The 21,206-nt window shown below is 41.4% G+C and overlaps 1 protein-coding gene across 2 annotated transcripts in view; it reads left to right on the top strand.

The window, feature by feature from the left end:
• RSPO2 (R-spondin 2) overlaps positions 1–21,206 on the top strand; it is a 114,269-nt gene that overhangs the window by 49,437 nt on the left and 43,626 nt on the right. For both annotated transcript variants that reach the window (XM_069854550.1, XM_069854549.1), the window contains exon 2: positions 12,969–13,157. In XM_069854550.1, coding sequence (XP_069710651.1) covers positions 12,969–13,157 — 189 coding nt within the window. The remainder of the gene's footprint in view (positions 1–12,968; positions 13,158–21,206) is intronic.

Genomic DNA, 21,206 nt, shown 5'->3' with positions numbered 1-21,206 from the left:
TGGTTTCTCAAATGATATGTTTTAGTAAAGCACAAGTTCTGTGGCTTCTTTGTGTAGGGCATGGGGCTAATTGGTCACAAAAATCCCCTTTGACCCTGAATCTCTTAATTCTTTTAATTTAAAACAATGACTAGGGTCAAGCTAGTGATTTTTTTTTTTTTTTTTTTTTTTTAGGCATTTTACTTGGCCAGCTCCTTTTCCATCAGATGGATTTTAACTATAATGACCTTGCAGTCAATGTGTGTTAACACATTGATATAGTATATAATATTGGTGTGTCTCTAAGGCTATATTCTTTATTCCATTCTTTTGTACCTGAAGACATATGCCAAACATTAGTTTGTTTTATTGAGATATCTTTACGGCTCTAAATGAATTCAGAATTATGAGATCTACTCTACTTGCAATAAAAGCAGCTTATCTTTTACTTGCTTCCCTCCTCTGAGTCCTGTCTACACACCTCATGTTTGTGGTGATAAGCATCTCAGAGATATTCCTGCTGGGTTTGAAATAAAGTCCAATTACCAGCATTTGTGTAGTTGCAATGCCAGTCAGGGCAGAAGTGCCAGTAAGCTGGCTATTGTACCAGTAAGCCTGGTTTCTGACTTCAGAGAGTCAAAAAGACCAAAGCTTGCCAAATGGTGGCACAATGACCACGCAGTGAGTGATGCTAGAAACATAATCAGCATGTTAGCCTGGCCCTCTACAGAAATCATGTTTAGGTAATGACTCTTCCTACTTCTGGTTTCTTTGCTAGCCCCCCCCTCCTCTTTCTCCAATGGTTTTGGATCCATTTGTGTATTTCAGCCTGGTTTTTACAGAACTATAAAAATACCAGGTTCTTCTGGTGAACTGGAGCACCAGGTTCAGAAGAGGTTTGTGACACCTAACAAGTGGGCATACAAGAATGACACAAATTAGTAGCAGTTGTTGTGGTATGGGCCACAAGACAGTAAGATCATAGGAAATCAAATGCTCTTAGATCTGTTGCTTACAGAACAACTTGTATTCTTGTGGGGAACAGTCTAGACTAATTTTGTACTGTTGATTCTCTTGTGATTTCAAATAGTCATAACAATTCACTTAAAACCACTTCAGCAATACGGCTTAAATATATTTCATCCAGACAAGAGTTAAGTAATTAGCTGACATTTGATTTTACTTGATATGGATCCAAACCATGAGACTTTGAACACCCTTAGAGTTCAGAAGTGCTTCATTCAGTGTTTGGGTACTAGTCTCTGTCTTCAAGTAACCTTTTCAAACACAAAAATTCAATATCAGATTTAAAATGAAAAGCAACATAGGAAATCAAGTCTGTAGGTGCTTTTTCTTTAAATGTAGAGATGCTCTAGAGTATAGTTGTAGAAGTAGCAAACAGAAGGAATAGAAAAGGTGTAATCTGTAAAAGGTGTGTGTTTGTGTTTATTTGCAGTGTTCATACCGGGGTGGATACTTACATGGCTGTACAAAACATTGCTGCACAAAACATTGCTGCTGCTGCAAGGACTTTACAGTCTTAACAGACAGCCAGGGTAATCATGTGCTTTGAGACTTAGAGGGTGGTGCTAACTTTAAGCATGTGTGCATTTTCAATTTTATGATATGATGACAGCGGTGCTCTGACACCAGTTAACATTTGTGGACCTTGTGGAAAGAGTGAGTTTCCATGAGGGATTTGGCTGAATGAAACCTGCCTGCCTGGCACACAGAGTTGAGGAAGGTGTTCCAGGCAGGGTTGAAACAGAGATGTGAGAACTAAGAATAGTGTGATGATGCAGCTGGTAACTTGGAATATAATTGACCATGTTTTGTAAGCTTCTTTTTGGGTTTTTTTTTGCAGTCTAGTACAGAAGGAAAGATACGAGGTTATGAAGAAATTCAAAAGGAAGTGTATAGACATTTCTGCTGAACACAAACATTCACTTCCTTCTTTAAAGAACAATTATATATATGGTAGTTGAAAAAGCTGTATATGATAAGAATACATTGTGTTTGCTATGTTAAGGAGCCAAGATGGAAAAAGAAGGCTTTGGGGCAGGGGGGATTTTGTAGGATTTAACTATAGCCTGTACATAGGGTCAAAGAGAGAAAGTGAATTTGGCATCTTCAAGATGGCATGCCTATGTGAATCCAAAACCAGTTCTATGGTATTTCATTCATTAAAATATATGTTGAGCGTCCAAGTAATTCGGTAGTAGAGCGTATAATGATTTTCCCTGCTTTGGGACAAGTTGAACTGAGAGAAAGGTTGCAGAAGTCAGTAAGCTTTCCATGAAGCTCTGAAAGGACTATAAGCAATAACAATATAGAAGAATACCAGATCTGTGACGTGCACTTCAAAATAACTTGCTGTATGCAAAGTACATGGAAATGATTTAGTTTGGTGCCTAAGCAGCACAGTAGGAAGTTTGCATATTCTTTCATGAAGTTTACTGTCCATATTCCAGAATACAAATCATGTTATCTCCGTTTACTATTACATAATTCTTTGGTGATTTTTTTTTTCCTAATGTGCTAAAGAAAAAAATAAAAAGATCTGATGCATTTTCATTTTTTTATTCTAACTTAGTAACTAGGAGAGCAACAGGGAAATTCATCACTATGCAGCCATCTTGAACTCTTATCAGAATTCAATCTGTGAATTTAATTCTGGTCTCTGCATAGAAGTGTGTGTGGGGATGCCGCAGCACAGTTGAAGTCCTGTGGTGATAAGTGTAAGGCTTGTGAGGTGGTAGGTAGCAGAAAGGAAACTTCTGCAGAGCACCTTAAGGGAAATAAGGGGTCTTCCACTGAGAAGGTGATGAGGCCAACAGCCCAGCTGAAATGCCTCTATACAAACACACAAAGCTTGGGCAACAAACAGGAAGAGCTGGAAGCAACCGTGCTACTAGAAAGCTATGATCTGATTGCCATCACTGAAACTTGGTGAGACAAATCCCATGACTGGAGTGTGGCTGTCGATGGCTACAGGCTGTTCAGAAGGGACAGGTCATGGAGAAGGGGTGGAGGTATTGCCCTCTTTATCAGGAAATGGATAAAGTGGGAAGAGCTGTCTTTGAAGAGCAGCCATGAACAGGTTGAAAGCTTGTGGGTCAGAATAAAAGACCAAGGCAGCAAAAGGAACCTTGTTTGGTGTCTACTACAAGCCATCTGATGAAGGAGAGCCTACTGATGAAGCCTTCTTCCTCCAGCAACAGGAGGCTTCACGCTCGCAAGCTCTTATCATACTGAGGGACTTCAACTACCCTGACATACGTTGGAATAATGCAGCAAGCTGTAGGAAATCCAGGAGATTTCTAGAGGGCATTGAAGAAAGTTTTTAACCCAGCTAATAGACCCCCCCAGCAAGGGTCTGCAATACTCGACCTGATGAACACCGGCACAAGTGACATCAGTCACATCGGGATTGGAGGCAGTCTTGGCTGCAGTGATCACGCACTGGTGGAGTTCAAGGTCCTGAGGGATATGGGACAGGTGAGGAGTATAGTCAGGACCCTAAATTTCAGGAAAGCAGAGTTCCAGCTCTTCAAGGATTTAGTCAGTAGGACTCCCTGGGATACAGTCCTCAGGGACAAGGGAGCAGAACAGAGCTGGCAAATATTTAAGGATGCTTTCCATAAAGCAAAAGAGCACTCAGTCCCCAGATGAAGAAAATCGGGAAGGGAAGAGAAGAGACCAGCATGGCTAAGTCGAGACCTACTGGTCAAATTGAAGAGCAAGAGGAAACTGCATAGGCAGTGAAAGCAGGGACAGGTAACCTGGGAAGCGTATAGGGATGCTGCCCAGTTGTGTAGGGAAGGGATATCATTCCCTGGACCATGTGCTTGCATCCAGGCCTGACTGTGCAGCAAGCTGGAGGCCAACAAGGTCACTCTCAGGGTGAAAATCAAAAGCGATATTTGTTCTTGCTCTGGCAAACATAAACAGACCAAAATACTCAGGTGCACAGCTGAGAAATGGGGATACAACTTTCCAGAGTTACAGGAACAAATCCCAACCTGTTTATATCACGATCTGATCCCTGAACACAACTCGGATCTGATACGACACATGCACTGTAAGGTAACAAGAGGGAGACAGAAAGAGAGAGAGAGAGAGAAAAGGGGAAAGGGAAGAAATCACATCGATGGGCAGTGGCAGTTCCTCGGGAACACATGGTTGCTGCAGCAACTTCTTCCAGGCAATAATAATTTTGGAGAACCTCAAAGGGGTGTCACTTATTTTCCCCAAAATATTAAGATTCAATTTTGTAACCAGAGCCCCACTGGCTCAGATATGTTTGGGGGGCTTAAAACCATAGTATTAGGAAACTTGAGGGACATATAAAAGCCTCATAGTAATCTAGTTTCTCCAGAGGATGGAATTTTGGATCCCAAGGACAGAAGTCAGAAAACTGTGTGGTGATGACCTCCTCAAAGAGTATCCTTCACCACCACTGTCTTGCTCTGAGTCAAGATCAGTGGATCTAGATCTCCCTTCCTGAGGAGCAATAATAGCATTAATAGAGAATATTGACAGAGAAATATGTGACTTCCCTATGAAAAGAAGGTCATCTAGTATCAACAGATGTGAGGAAGGCTGAGGTACTCAACAACTGTTTTGCTTCAGTCTTCACTGACAACCGCTCTCCTCACGCTTCCTGGGTCAATGGGCAACAAGATGGGGACCAGGAGAGTAAAGCCCCTCCCACTGTAGTGGAGGATCAGGTTTGTGACCACCTGAGGAACCTGAACATTTATAAGTCTATGGAACCTGATGAGATGCATCCCAGAGTTCTGAGGGAATTGGCTGATGTGGTTGCCAAGCCACTCTCCATGATATTTGAAAAATCATGGCAGTCAAGAGAAGTCCCTGGTGACTGGAAGAAGGACAACATTGTGCTCATTTTTAAAAAGGGTAGAAAAGACAACCCTGGGAACTACTGACTTGTCAGCCTCACCTCTGTGCCTGGGACGATCATGGAATAGGTCCTCCTAGAAGCTATGCTAAGGCACATGGAGGATTAGGAGGTGATTAGTGGCAGCCAGCATGGCTTCATGAAGTCATCTCTTACCAACCTAGTGGCTTTCTAAGATGAGGTAACCACATCAGTGGACAGGGGAGAAGCCTTTGACATGGTCCCCCACAACATCCTTCTCTCTAAATTGGAGAGATATGGATCTGATGGGTGGATTATTTGATGGATAAGAAATTGGTTAGAAGGTCATATTCAGAGAGGAGTGGTCCATGGCTCAATGTCTAGATGGAGATCTGTGACAAGTGATGTCCCTCAGTGGGTCTGTACTGGAATCAGTGCTGTTTAATATCTTCATTGATGATACAGACAGTGAGATCAAGCACATGATCAGCAAGTTTGCAGATGACACCAAGTTGAGTGATGAAGTTGCCACACTGGAAGGACAGATTGTCATCCAGAGGGACCCGGACAAGCTGGAGACCTGGGCCTGTGTGAATCTTATGAGATTCAACAAAACTAAGTGCAAGGTCTTACATTTAGCTTAGGGCGATCTGTGGTTTCCATACAGGATGAGGGGTGACGTAACTGAGAGCAGCCCTGCAGAGAAAGACTTGGGGGTGCTGATTGATGAGCAGATTTACATGATCTGGCAATGCATGCTCGCATGCCAGAGAGCTAACCGTATCATGGGTTGCATGACAAGAAACACGGCTGGCAGGTCAAGGGAGGTGATTCTGCTCCTCTATTCTGGTCTTGTGAGACCTCTCCTGGAGTGCTGTGTCCAGTTCTGGAATCCTCAACATAGGAAGGATATGGAGCTGTTGGAATGGGTCCAGAGGAGGGCTACAAAGATGATCAGAGGGCTGGAGCACCTCCCACATGTGGACAGGCTGAGAGAGATGGGCTTGTTCAGCCTGGAGAAAAGAAGGTTCTAAGGGGACCTTATAGCGACCTTCCAGTACCTGAAGGGGACATATAAGAAAGCTGGGGAGGGACGTTTTACAAAGGCTTGTAGTGATAGGATGAGAGGGAATGGCTATAAATTGAAGAGGGGAAGATTTAGACTAGAATCATAGAATCATAGAATCACCAGGTTGGAAGAGACCCACCGGATCATTGAGTCCAACCGTTCCCACCAATCTCTAAACGATGCCCCTCAGTACCTCATCCACCCACACCTTAAACACCTCCAGGAAAGGTGACTCAACCACCTCCCTGGGCAGACTGTTCCATTGCCTAATGACCCTTTCAGTGAAGAATTTTTTCCTTATGTTGAGCCTGAACCTCCCCTGTCGGAGCTTGAGGCCATTCCCTCTTGTCCTGTCCCCTGTCACTTGGAAGAAGAGGCCAGCTCCCTCCTCTCCACAACCTCCTTTCAGGTATTTGTAGAGAGCAATAAGGTCTCCCCTCAGCCTCCTCTTCTCCAGGCTAAACAACCCCAGCTCTCTCAGCCGCTCCTCGTAAGACTTGTTCTCCAGCCCCTTCACCAGCTTTGTTGCTCTTCTCTGGACGCGCTCCAGAGCCTCAACATCCTTCTTGTGGTGAGGGACCCAGAACTGAACACAGGATTCAAGGAGCGGTCTCACCAGTGCCGAGTACAGAGGGAGAATAACCTCCCTGGACCTGCTGGTCACACCGTTTCTGATACAAGCCAAGATGCCATTGGCCTTCTTGGCCACCTGGACACACTGCTGGCTCATGTTCAGTCTGCTGTTGACCAACACTCCCAGGTCCTTCTCCTCCAGGCAGCTCTCCAGCCACACTTCTCCTAGTCTGTAGCACTGCATAGGGTTGTTGTGTCCCAAGTGCAGGACCCGGCATTTGGCCTTGTTAAACCTCATCCCATTGGTCTCTGCCCAGCAGTCCAGCCTGTTCAGATCCCTTTGCAGAGCCTCCCTACCCTCCAGCAGATCAACACTTCCACCCAGCTTAGTGTCGTCCGCAAACTTGCTAAGGGTGCACTCGATGCCTTCATCCAGGTCATTGATAAAGACATTGAACAGGGCTGGACCCAGCACTGAGCCCTGGGGAACCCCACTTGTCACTGGCCTCCAGCTGGATTTCACACCATTTCCCACCACTCTGGGGCCCGGCCATCCAACCAGTTTTCCACCCAGGAGAGTGTGCGCCTGTCCAGGCCAGAGGCTGACAGTTTCCGAAGCAGAATGCCATAAGAAACTGTATCAAAGGCTTTACTGAAGTCCAAGAAGACTACATCCACTGCCTTTCCCTCATCCAAGAGTCTAGTCACTTGGTCACAGAAGGAGATTGGGTTAGTTTGGCAAGACCTGCCTTTTGTGAACCCATGTTGACTGGGTCGTATCACCCGGCTCTTCTGCAAGTGCTTTGTGATAGCACTCAAGATCACCTGTTCCATGACTTTCCCTGGCACTGAGGTCAGACTGACAGGCCTGTAGTTCTCCGGATCCGCCCTGTGCCCCTCCTTATAGATGGGCATGACATCAGCCAGCCACCAGTCCAGTGGTACCTCCCCAGTCTTCCAGGACCGCTGGAAGATGATGGAAAGGGGTTTGGCAAGCATATCCACCAGTTCCCTCAAAACTCTTGGGTGGACTCCATCCGGCCCCATAGACTTGTAGACGTCTAGCCTGGCAAGCAAGTCTCTAACCACCTTCTCTTGGATCATGGGAACCTCGTTCTGCTCCTCCAACCCCTGGGGTTGTGCGTAGAGGGAACAACTTTCCTTACTATTAAAGACTGAAGCAAAGTAGGCATTGAATACTTCAGCCTTGTCTTCATCCCCTGTTACTGTTGTTCCCTCTGCATCTAGTAGGGACTGGAGAATCTCCCTAGTCCTCCTTTTACTGTTGATATATTTGTAGAAAGATTTTTTATTGTCTTTCACGGACTTGGCCAATCTGATTTCTAGTTGGGCCTTAGCCCTTCTGATTTTTTCCCTGCATGTTCTCACTTCCTTCCTATAGTCCACCCAGAATGCCTGCCCCTTCCTCCAAAGCTCATAGACCTTCCGCTTCTTATTGATGTCTCTCAGGACCTCCCTACTCAACCACGCTCGTTTCTTACCCCGACGGTTACTTTTCCGGAACATGGGGACGGCTTTCTCCTGAGCTGCTAGGAGTTCCTTTTTGAAGAGTGCCCAGCCCTCATGGACTCCCTTGCCCTTAAGGAGCGCCTCCCATGGGACTTTTCTGACCAGCCTTCTGAACAGTCCAAAGTCTGCTCTCTGAAAGTTGAGCGCGACTGTTCTGCTAACCTCCTTCTTCATCTCACCCTGCACTGAGAACTCTATCATCTCATGATAGCTTTGCCCCAGGCGTCCTCCAACCCTCACATCCCCCACAAGGCCTTCTCTGTTCCTGAACAGTAGGTCCAGGAGGGCGCCATCCCTTGTCGGTTCACTCACCAGCTGTGTGAGGAAGTTGTCTTCCACGCACTCCAGGAACCTCCGGGACTGCTTCCTTTCTGCTGTATTATACTCCCAGCCGATATCTGGGAAATCGAAGTCTCCCACGAGGACTAGAGATAACGATCTTGAGACTACTCTCAGTTGTTTGTAGAAGAGCTCATCAGCTGCTATTTCTTGGCTGGGTGGTCTGTAGCAGACTCCCATCACAATATCTGCCTGCCCGTGGGCTCCTCTGATTTTTACCCACAGGCACTCAGTCCCTTCCTGACCATAATCCAACTCAAGGGTATCAAAGCCCTCTCTAACATAGAGGGCTACCCCGCCTCCTCTTCTGCCCTTCCTGTCCTTCCTGAAGAGTTTATACCCCACCATGGGTGCACTCCAGTTATACGAGTCATCCCACCACGTCTCCGCAATGGCAAGGACATCGTAGTCTCCTTGCCGTACCACAGCTTCCAACTCCTCCTTCTTATTTCCCATCCTGTGTGCATTGGTGTAAATGCGCTTCAGCTGGGCTGGCGAACCTACAGCCCTCGTAATAGGGTTTCTTCACCCCCTCATGCTTAGTGGTGATATATTGGCGGTCCTCGCCAGCACACCACCCCTTTGACACTGAAGTCCCACCTCCAGGCTCACTCCCATCTGGCCTGGCCTCCATCCCCTCTCCCCTCATATCTAGTTTAAAGCTCGATTTATGAGCTTAACTAGATTTTTAGAGAGGGCTTTAGTCCCCCTAGGAGACAAGCGTGTCCCTAGTAAGAAAGCCTGGGGGTGTGTGGGCCTCCCCATGATCAAAGAACCCAAAGCCCCTCTTTTCACATCCATCCCTGAGCAAGTCATTAATCAATTTCTTCTTCCTCACTTCTTGCTCCTCATTCCTTAGTATTGGAATGGAGCTAACTACTACCTGTGCCCCAGAGCCCTCGGTCATTCTCCGTAGAGCCCTGAAGTCCCTCTTAACAGCTTTAGGCTTCCTATGCTCCATGTCCTCATTGCCAACTTCAAATACTAAGAGCGGGTAGTAATCTGTGTCCTTGACCAGGGGCAGAAGTTTTCTAGTAACATCCCTTACTGATGCTCCCGGCAAGCAGCAGACCTCCCTTTGGAGTGGGTCCGGTCTGCAGATGGGACCCTCCGTTCCTTTAAGAAGGGAATCCCCCAAGACAATCACCCTCCTCTTCTTTTTTACAGAGGATATTTTTATGACTGTCTCAGGATGGCGAAGCTTTGGAAATGTTTCCAGGCCGTGGGTGCAGTCCTCTTCATACTTAGGGATGGGATGCACCTGCAGCACCTCATATTTGTTCCCCAGGGGCACCTGGGGGTTAGTTGTCTGGGTGGGGGGAGCGGGTTTCCTTCTCCAGACAGGAACCTGCTGCCATTCCCCTTCTCTCTCTCTCCCAGCCTTGCAGCTTACCGGTGGGTGGTGCACAGCCTCACTAGCGCTGGCAGCCTGTGAGAGGGCCCTGCTCTACTGATCTATCTCCCTCTCACATTCCCTGATGGTCCTCAGCCTTTCCACTTCTTTCCTCAGCTCTTCCACCATATGAAGGTGGAAAGGAGGAAATTCTTATGAGCTTGGTGAGGCACTGGCACAGGTTGCCCAGGGAAGCTGTGAATGCCCTATCCCTGGAGAATTGTTCAAGGCTAGGTTGACTGGGGCCTTGAGCAGCCTGATCCTAGTGGGGGGTGTCCCTGCCCATGTCAACGGAGTTGGAATTCAACAATCTTTAAGGTCCCTTCCGACTCAAACCATTATTTGATTCTATGAATAGTCATTCGTTAAAGTGATAATACATATGTCAATCTATAATACTTTGCATTTGAGGATTTCAGATCAGTTTACAAGTTTTGATTAACTAAATTTCACAGAGTTCCTATAAACAGGAAAAAAACACAAGAAAAGAAACTACAAATCATTTGTTAGCACTGCTCAGGAGGTGAAGAAGGAGAGCCTAGATGTCATAGTTCGAGGAACCGACACACATATTAAAATTTTGGAATAAATATATATATATAACTTAAAATTACAATAATATTTAACTCTGTCATTTATCTTGTGTTGATCTTAAGCTGTGGAAGATGTTCTGTACATCTAATAAAAAAAAGGATAGCACAGGATACTAGAGGATCATTTTATGCTGTTTGCTCCTTTTCATATGAAAGTATGTTAGGACAGAGGTACGGCTGAAACCCAGGGAGGTTATCAACAAAGACATCTTACCAGAAATAGAAAAAGGAGGTACTTGAGGAGATTAACAAGTTGCTCATCCTAAAGGAAAGTTGGACAGTAGAGTCAAACTGAGACATATTTTGTAGCCAAGATGTTTGATTTTTAATGGGGGTCAATGAAGGAAGGTGGACATAAAACCTACACAGACACTACAAATGTGGCTTCTCCAGAACCTAATCCCTGCTCGCCAGGCCACACTATTGAGAGTAGTATTTAGATATTGCCATGCAGTTCAGCAATTGACCTGCCCTAAGTCATAATCATACACGTGCTGATATACATATTCAGCTGATTCAAACTCCGAACCCCACTTTGAGCAGTGGATAAATTCAGGCATCTTGCATCTTACCTTTGTTAAAATACAGGTTTCTCTGAGGAACCTTAAACAATCTGGAAGTACAGATTAACAAGGAGTGAGATGCAAGGAGACTAAAAGGTGATTCAAAAGTCGACAGGATTGCGTACCATATGTTAAGCAACAATTGCTTTGGAGTACGTGGTCACATGTTATTTGATGTGGTTGCAGATAGGCAATCCCTGTCAACAGTGAGATGAGGGATGCATCCAAGCCTAGCTCATCATCTGTTTGTTTTGGTTCTTATATGTCTTTGAAGATGCAGATTGTGAATGAGAGTGGTTGATTGATGAACTGTAGGAAAAGTTCTGTCTGAAATCTTGTGGACAGCAGGATATGGGAACTGCTTTAGGAGCTGAAGGCAGTTAGTCTGGTAGGGTGTGTCATTACAAAGGGGTTTGTAGAAAGCCAAAGATTCATACATTTACCATAGAGGGTAAGGATGCTTTTCCTATCAAGAGGATCTCATCAGGTGAGCCTGATGCCAGAAGACTTCCAACGCTCAACGTGTCCCACTGGCTGAACTGTTTCACACTGGATCACTTGGCTTCTTGTCCTGTCTGCTACCCTCTAGGAATATATTGTACAAGGTTGGAATTGAATGCTGTTGTGCTGAACTTGCTGGGCATGGGGGTGGGGACAGGAGCAGAGAGGGAATGGGAATGTGGTGTGCAGATGTGTCAAGGTGAGAATAAAGCTTGTCAGCTACTGGTTCCAGAGGGTGGTGGGCTTTTCCTTTTTTTTTGTTTTTTTTTTTAATTCTTGGCTCTGCTGGTGAAGTCATCCATTGAACAACATCATTTATCCATCCATACGAGATAAAAGTACATGAATACTATGTTAGGGTGTGAATACTCCTACATATTGAAAAATCTAACAATTAAACATAGTCCTTGCCCTTTTGGCCAGCTGTGCTTGGGGTGGACTCTGTTAAAGTTCTTGAGACCCCAAAGAGACTTTGCTTTGGTTGCATAGTGGTTTTCTTTTGTTTCTGCTAAAAAAGGTTTGAACTGGCAAACTTCTGTGAAGCCTGGTAGACAATTTAATATTTAGAACAGACCTGTTGAGTTGAACTGGTTCCAGGAATGCCTTGAGCCATCCTCCCTCTGCTAACCTGCTGTGCTGACTCAATGCCTTGAAAGGAGTTGACAGCCTATGGGGACAGGGCAGTGTTCTGCGACTCTGCAGAAAGGCAGGATAATAAATGCTTATAAGGGCAAAAAGTGATGCAGATAAGGTTTGTGTTGGAGTTATCAGGCAAATAATTTCAAAGAAAAAGAATAAAAAAACCCCAACAACAAAACAAACAAACAAACCCACCCACAGAAGGTAGAATAGAAGACACAGCAGCTGGTAACCTAAAATGGTGATCTGATCTACTCCTTTTGGGTAGAAACTTGTAGAAAAAGGCTATTAGAAGTTAAAACTACTACTCTTTTTCATTGAAGTAATTGGCTTGTCATTCTCATTGGAAAAAGCAAGAAGAAACTGCAAGAAGACAGCTGTTCTGTGACTGAGAGCTAAGGAACAGCACACATGGCTAAGTGCTGTATGCTTTCTGCAGAATTTGCTGCTGTTAATATTGCCTTCTTCCTAAGCTGGGAATAGTATTAGTGTGGTTGGATTTCCATGTTTCCATGGACATAACATTCCAGGTCCACCTATCAAGGTGCAGATTTTCTTACATTTTATTGCTGTTGTCTGCTTATATCCTCAATTTCAAACTAGAATTCAGCACCTGGATTTTACTTATGTTATGCTTGTGAACTCTAGATAGCTTGGCCTTAGCTTGCATGTACCTTTATTTTAAAAGTGTGTAAATTTGTTAAAGAGCCCTACATACAGTTACAGATATGGAGGCTGCATTTCACTTGCCAATGCAAATGTATGAGATTGAGTGCACTCTCAGAACCTTCCTTTCAAAACTACTTGTAATCATGCAGTAGATAAGAAAACTTTAGAGGCAAGAAAACCTCCAGCCAAAGTAATTTCCAAATGATCCTAAAGTGTAATTTATCTTCTTATTTTACAGCTAGCTATGGACCAAATCCAATTTGCAAAGGCTGTTTATCTTGTTCAAAGGATAATGGGTGCATCAGATGCCAACACAAGCTATTCTTCTTCCTACGAAGAGAAGGAATGAGACAATATGGTGAATGCTTGCATTCCTGCCCATCAGGGTACTATGGACTCCGAACGCCAGATATGAACAGATGTTCAAGTGAGTTTTTTTTGAACTCTTCCATTCACTTTTATAGGAAGGCCATAATTCACACTCAGTTTTTAAGATGATGTGTTGTGGAACATGGTGATATTTTCATAGATGTCTCAAGATCATCATAAAAATTCTTTGCTAAAGAACATCCCAGATCATTGCAAGATTTGTAACATTCAGCAGATGAAATATTTGATGTATTAACCTATTTTTTATTGTTATTTTTATTGTTATTACTTAAGTTAGAAGGGAAATTTAGGGCAGGATGATTTAAGCAGATATTCATAGTTTTTACAAATTCCCATTATATGAAAATAAAAATGATTAAACATTAACTTAACAATGCCATATGCAGGTGCTAGTCAGTATATGCACTGATATATGGGTGGGCTTCTTGTCATGCTTTTTGTTCTCACACAAATTTCAGGTGACCAGACACCTCACACCAGACATGCTTTAATATGTAAGTGTTGCTATTTTAATAAAACAGATGTGCTATTAAAACAAACAAACAAACAATCTCTCACTTTTAGTATGGCATTTTATTTGGAATTTTACAACCTGCTAATGTGCAACAAGATTCCCTGTTTGCATGTCTGTGCCTGGAAGCATAACTGTTAAAACCCATGAGTGCTCTGGTATCTCTACACATTATTTCACTGCTGTCTGGCAATTGTGCTGATTCATATAAATTTTTTCCATATGCTCATATGTGGAGAATTACCCATATGGATTATTAATCATTGCTACTACCTCTAATTCATCTTTATGGGTGTTTTTTGGTATGTGTGTCATAGTCTAACCAGAACTAGGTCACTGAGCCTCAGAACCTGAGGTGAGAAATACCCTTTCCTTGCTGCTTGGAATAATCAAGAATCTGTTAAATGCACGACACTCTCCCCCTTAGTACTGTGGCTTCTCACTGGGATGCACCCCCCTGCAAAAGCCAGCACCTGCTTTCTCTCATCAGACATAATCTTGAGACTTGTGAGGTCACTCTGTGGCAGACTGGGCTGGTGAGGGGCACTTGCAGCCTTGCTTGGACACGTCCCATCCCAAACAATGACATCCCATCTCTTTCTCCCTGTTCCCTGCACAGGCTCCATGGATGTGGTATTTTCCACGTTGTGTTCCCAGTTGGTGTGTAATATTGCCAAGTGCTGCCTAATCTATACCAGGTGGCTAGGTTTTGATGAAAAGCTAAGTAAGACCAGTATATGGTTTATGTATCCCTTCCATAAAATAATTTAGGATCTTGGCCTTAATTTTCATAACGCGTTTGTGAACTCAGCATTTCACCCACTTTAAATCTTTTCAAAACTCTGGTGTAAAAAATTGCCCATGTAATAATGTTTTTGAATATAGCTCCATTTTTGGGGAAACAGATGAGTTGATCTATATTAGCTTATATTGTGCTTGTGAGATAAGAAAAGTAGTCTATACTGGCAGTTTTACTTTACTTTCTTAAAAAGAAAATGAAATTATTTGCAGAAGGTAGGTGGTGAATTCAATACAACTTTTTTTTTTTTAATCATTTTTACCTCTTACAGAAAGTGATCTTTTCCCCTGAATTATGAGATTGGTTTTGAAAAGCATAAATAGGTGTTGTGTCCAAACTATATTGGCATGTGCTGCATGCTGGATATTTAACTCTCCTTATGCTTTTGACAGTCTCACCCTGTGAGAACAGTGATACAGCTGCATTTACTGACCAGTCCTGGTTCCCTTCCAATGAGTTTTGTATTATATATTTTTATTTTTGTATTTATAATTCACATCTCATTTTTGGTGTTGGTTTGGTGATCCGGCATAGCACATACATTCAATTGTGGACACACAGACGTTTTGTGGATTGAAGTTGAGTTAAAATAAACATTCTTAAAAATAGAATAGGTTTCTTCCTACTTATGTTAAATACTTTCAGGTACACTTATTTGCAGGCTCTGTTGCTAAGATAGTGTTATCTCAGCTAAAAATAATAAAAATTCTGTCTCAGCTAAAAATAATAAAAATTCTGGCTATTTTAAAATCCTTTCTGGGAGTTACAGAGCTTGAATTACATAAATTGAAATGATTTCTGCCCTATTAATGTCTTTATAAGCACAAAAGCTGTTTAACATTTTATTGCTGAAGCACTTGCCCGTTTTTGTTAGAGAAGCTATAGAACATATCTCAGTGGAAAATGTTGACATCATTTTAAAAGCCAAACATAGTGCCCAATGTAACACAATAAGTACCACAGCCAAATATCAGCTCTAAAATGATGGAAATTTGGAATTTCAAGATGAATTTTCTTTTATATTTGTAAGCAGTGTGTGTGTCTTGAATTTGCTAAGTGGTTCTAGACTGTTTTTTTAGTAACAGTGAATCATGTAATTTTGAGAGTGCTTGTCTCTTGAAATTGATGTAGTTTCCTGCTGGAGATGATTTTCCTCTTGAACACTGCAGAATTAGAATGCAGTACATTTGGACACAAAGTTGGAAAGTGTTGAGTCTCTTCTGGAGAAGAATGCCCAAGAGAAGAGCTACAATTTGCTAATTTTAAAATTTTCTTTTATAATTAATTACTTTGAATTGAACTGCTCCAATAATCTCCCCAGAAAAAAATGAATTGGCATTAAAGAGTAAGATGAAATATGTCACTTGGGTGGTAGGTTCAACATTGGTATGATCAATGGGTCAAAACTATCTCGAACCTTTCAGCTTATTCTGTATCCATAATAACCTTTACAATTTAGGAGGAGGAAGCACTCTGTCCGGAAATTACAGCTCCCTTCAGCTTTGGTTGGCTACTCCGTTTGTTTAGTTGCCTTCTCTCTCATAGGAGGGCCCAACATTGCTAAAATTGTAATGTTACCTTCCATGAACCTTAAGTAAAACCAACGTAAAGAGAGGCTTTTAAACAAATTGAGTCTGTTTTAAACACATAGTTAATTCACTGTATTAAGAAAGGCAATGTGTTTTTTTGAACTTCATTACAAAAGAATAAGACATCATGAAGATATCTTGTGACTTGACTATTTCTGATGTGCTATGGAAGAGCTATGACCTTCTGAGACAATTGTAGCTGATGCAATTGCAACTGTCTGTCAGAGCATTCAATTACCACAAAGACAGTACCATTTGCTTTAAACAAAACATTTTTTTCTGACTTTTTAGAAATAGTTTTTATTAATTTTGTGCTTATTTGCTTCAAATATGACTTTATCTTTTATAAACAAGCTTAATAGGAAATAGCATTTGAGATTTTGAAAAATAAATTGGGTGGCCAGAAACTGAGGTCTACCTATTATTATTTCATAGGAATATTTTTTCCCCTTATCTCTTCCACTCATGTTTCCTCATTCAAATGAGCTTTTTTTTTATTATTTGGAATTTTTTGATTTTTTGGCTTACTTTTTATTTTTATAAAAGAGTATTGTTTTGTTTGTCCAGCAACAAAAATCATCATAGTGTAGTCAATTTAGATGTGTAAAGTACTTATTGAAGACATTTCAGTTTGGCACTTATTTGAAAGATCTCTACAAAATGAAAGAAGATTAGAACATATTGGAAATCGATTGCTAAGTGTTTATTAAGTGAATTTATTTTAGATATCCTTACTGTTTTAGAATTAGTTAATTTAATTTAAAATTAACACTTTATAATTATAATTATAATTATAAAGTGTTTTATAATTAGGATGTTGTATTTCAGACATTGCTATCCATGAAACGGTAAGCCTGTGGCAAGCTTTGGGACCTGTTAAGGTCAAGTGATTATGTATCATTCTCTAGCACTCATGCTCAGCACCTGCCAAAGTTCTATCTTAAAAATCTTTATTTGTATAGTAATAAATAACCTGCAACTATCTAAACCACATCTGCTTAGAAGGTTAAATAGCTAGCTATTGTAGATATTCCCTTGTAGATTAAAGCTCTTTTGCTTATGATTTTCCTTCTCTTCCTACTGTCTCCTCAATGACTTTTCTGAAATTTGGGCTCCTTTTTCCATTGGTTATTCAACTGATACTCCATCTACTATAAGAACTGCTGACATCATAACCTTCTGCAGCATCTTGCCTCTATCTCCTGCTTTTGCGAGCCCTAGTACAGTCTTTGTCCTCCATGTGCCCTTGTATCCCAAGTTAAGATGTGTAGTCTGTCTGGATTTTTGAAGTCTCTGTCAGCTGAAGAAATTAGCACAGAAGATGGTGCTAGTCAGTGACAGACTGATGTGGAGCGCCAATGGACGTGCCAGGACGGCAGCGTGAAGTTGTCTGTAGCACCAATGCCGTTTCACTGATCAGCAGGGGAATGGGAGCAGGAGTTTGAAGGGCTGAGTGTGATGGGCATGGGGACAGGGACAACCTGGGGCAGGTGAATTTAGGAGGATCTAGACTAGAAGAGGCAGACAGATCTGAAGCAAGAAGAGTATGGTGCTGTGAGTCAGAGCTCAGTGTGAAAGACAAAACTATTAGGTGTTTTGGACCAAACAACTGTTTTCACTCCCCAGGATAATGAACCTCACAATTTATGGGCCCAGAGGTTCCTCTTGAATGATGCCTCAATGGAAAGACTGAGTTTGACCTTCAAAAGGAAAACACTAATTGTAGTAAATCATCATCTATTACTTTGACTTCTTACACACAAGGGGGATTCCTCAAGCAAGAACCCAATTTCAGTGCAAAGGCTACCAAGCCTTTCAGTTTACACATGTTGTGTTTACTTACCCAGCTTCAGTCTTCAGCTTCCATTTGCAGTATATGACTATCTTGATGTCTCAAAAGTGTTCAGTACAATTCTCTTTCTGATGCTAGTGGTTGCTGGTTCCATTCATATAGATCCCCTCATGTGTTCTCTCTTCCCTTTCCCATACTGCAGTTTGTGTGGAACAGAACTTGCTGTGAGTCGCTGTCATTATTAACATTAGTAGGAGTTGACTAGCAGTCTTTTCCATAACAGGTACTAAAACATACCTTTGTTATGAAGGGATTTATGGATGGATAGTCAATCACATGGATTATGTTTGAAAGGGAAAATGTGACAATGAAACTGCTGAAGAATATGGATCTTTCACAAAGGCAAAATAAGGCTAGTGTAAAATTTCCAAGATTATGCATATCAATAGAAATAATTTACAAATAAGTAACTAGTTTTTACAGTTGAAATAAGACATCATTTGACCTTACAATTCATTGTATTGCACTTAGTATGAGAAACCAATATAGTGAACTTTCTTCTTTTTAAGGTATGTTACAATAGAAAGGTTGTGCATCTCAATATGGAGTATTTAATGCTTTATTTATAAATTTATTTATATTTTATAATTTTTTATTTATAAATTTATTTATATTATAATGCCTTCACAGGCATTATATTTGGTGAAACCACACTTTGAATACCGTGTTCAGCTTTGGGGCCCTCGCTGCAAGAAGGATATTGAGGCATTGGAGCATTTCCAGAGGAGGACCCCAAAGCTGGTGAAGAGGCAGCAGAACAAGTCTTAAGATGAGTGGCTGGGGTTGCGTAGCCTAGAGAAAAGGAGGCTGAGGGAAGACATTATCACATTATCTTCTTCCAAGCAACAAGTGCTAGGATGAGAGGAAATGGCCTCAAGTCATGCTGGGGAGATTCAGATTAGTTATTAGGAAAAATGTCTTAACTGAAAAGGTTATCAGGCACTGGATCAGGCTTCCCAGGGAAACGGTTGAGTCACCACCCTCAGAGGTATTTAAAAGATGGGTAAAACAAAAGCTGGGTAGACAAAGTGCTCAGGAGTGGTTTAGGAGTGGACAGGTACAGGTGGGCTTGATGGTCTTTTCCAACCAAATGATTTTATGATTCTGTATTTCCCTACATTTCAGCTTATTCTGCATCATCTTATCATCTTATAAACTGGTGATAAATTTACTTTGGAAGGATAGAATTTGTTTTGGTAACGTTATGCTATCTGTAATTATAGAAGAGAAAGAAGCTGCTTATGATAGCATGTACTTTTTTTTTTTTTTTTAAATAACAGGCATATGCATCTAAGCCTAAAATTAATTTGATATCTGAATTTGTATTTTGAACTCCTGGGCTTTTGATTCCTTCTCTAAAATGCAAGTCTGTCAATGCTTTAATGCTTATTTTAAAAGAAGAATGACAAGGAGCAGCTTATCATGACTCTCAGCAAGCCAAAGCAGGTCACAAAAATCTTTTAATATCACTATGAATCATCTGTTTAAAATGTATCTCTAATTTGGATGTGATTTGTAATCTGAGCTTTTACCTTCCAGAGTTCTTTAATGAACCATTTATGTATTTTTCTATAAGTATTGTTTTGGTCATGCCAATCAGATTTGATTTTTTTATGATATTCAAGTAAATGGCAGAGAAACATTAGGGTTTATATAAATGATATTATAAAGCTTAAATACAAATGTTTTATTGCTGGCTAGCTAAATGCACTTGTAAGTTCCCTTGGTTGCCCTAACCTTGAATGAAACATGGTTTGTAACTATTACTTTTTACAAAAATCCAGTGTATCTGCAAAACACTTCAGAAGAAAATTATTTCATAAGTGCTGTGGGGTGTTAGAGCTCACTGGAAATTAAGGAAAAGAGGACTTTGGCTCCTAAACCCTGCACATAATTTAGCTTTTGACCCTCTATTTCAGTGCACAAAGTCAAAGATGCTTAAAATTTTTGTCTTCAGATTCTTTTCTGACAATGGCCATTTTTTAGGGAGATATTATTTCTTCTTGGTAAAACAAAATAATATGGTCCTTCAGTTGGGTAGTATTCCTGGCCATTGACTGAGGAGTGGCACAGTATTAGCTCATGGGGTTATGTTTCTTTCTTGAGCTGCTCTCAAGTATAATCTACTATAATCTACCCTTGTGCTCTACTGAAATGTCAGTCATTCAAGTTCTTACTCTCCGGTCAGCTTAAATTAAGAGATTGTACATTACAAATAACCTTTCCATTGGAGAAGTTATAGATTAATATCTCATCCCATAAATCAACATTTCAGAACCCTGTTGAAGGGATAAGTTTTTGTTTTGTCTGAACACTGAAGATACTTCAGCAAAGCACTTCTGTCTAATTTCAGCCCAGTTTAGCTTGACCAGGCAAAACAGTGACTTCTCTTCCACCCTTTCTCCTGGGAGGTGAAGTCATGGAGCTATGAATTTATGATGACTGTGACAACTTATGGTTGAAAATAGACTTCTAGAAAGTTAGGTCTTCTAAGTTTTGGAGTATAGCTTTTCTTCAGTTCTCACTTTTCACTTTATAAATACATAATTATCATGAAAGATTATCTCTCTTTAGGGTTTTTAATATTATTTTTGCCCATTAAAGTAATTACAATGGACTCTGGCTTCTCTGATGGGATAAGAACGTTGGTAGTTTAAAACTGCTCTTGCTGAAGCCATTAGGACCTTTGCCATGGATTTCAGTGAGGTCAGAATATTGTTCTTTTTCCATTTACATACAACTTTTGTGGGAGGTATGGTGTAACATTTAAAAAATGTCAACTATTTATAAATAGACTGTGCTAATCAGACACACCAGCAGATTTCTCTGGGCCTCCTGGAGTGCTTTTTGAAGTCCAGGTATGAGGGAATGGTACCAGAGGAAGATGTGTGGTCTTCACATGGAGATGGTGTACAAGGGTGTTTTATACCTTTCATGTGGAAAGATGGAAGCAAGTATTTGACTTTGTGATTTTCCGAAGATGGAAACACTGGAAAGAAAATATGAGATTGTTATGCCATATTTATCTCTTTTCTCTGAAAATTTCGTTGGGTCTAAAATCTTAACTATGCTGAAGTGTATCAGTCTGTTTTCCTTTGGGGTTTTGAAAGAAGGAAGGATTTTACTTTCTCCAGTCAGGTATAAGGTGCTGAGATCAAGGAAGTTCAAAAGGTTGAAAACTGTGGCAAATGGAAGAAAGCAGGTTCAGGTCATTAACTTCTATTATATTGTTTTGAGTAAAGGCAAACCCCATTTTTTTTTAAATGTTGGCTTTCTTGGTTGTTGTATATTATATGTTATGTTGTGTTCAGTTCTGAGCCCCTCACTACAAGAAG

Source organism: Phaenicophaeus curvirostris, chromosome 3 (genome assembly GCF_032191515.1).
Source record: "Phaenicophaeus curvirostris isolate KB17595 chromosome 3, BPBGC_Pcur_1.0, whole genome shotgun sequence".
Lineage (NCBI taxonomy): Eukaryota > Metazoa > Chordata > Aves > Cuculiformes > Cuculidae > Phaenicophaeus > Phaenicophaeus curvirostris.
Note: the sequence above shows the minus strand (reverse complement) of the source record. Positions and strands in the feature narration are given on the sequence as shown.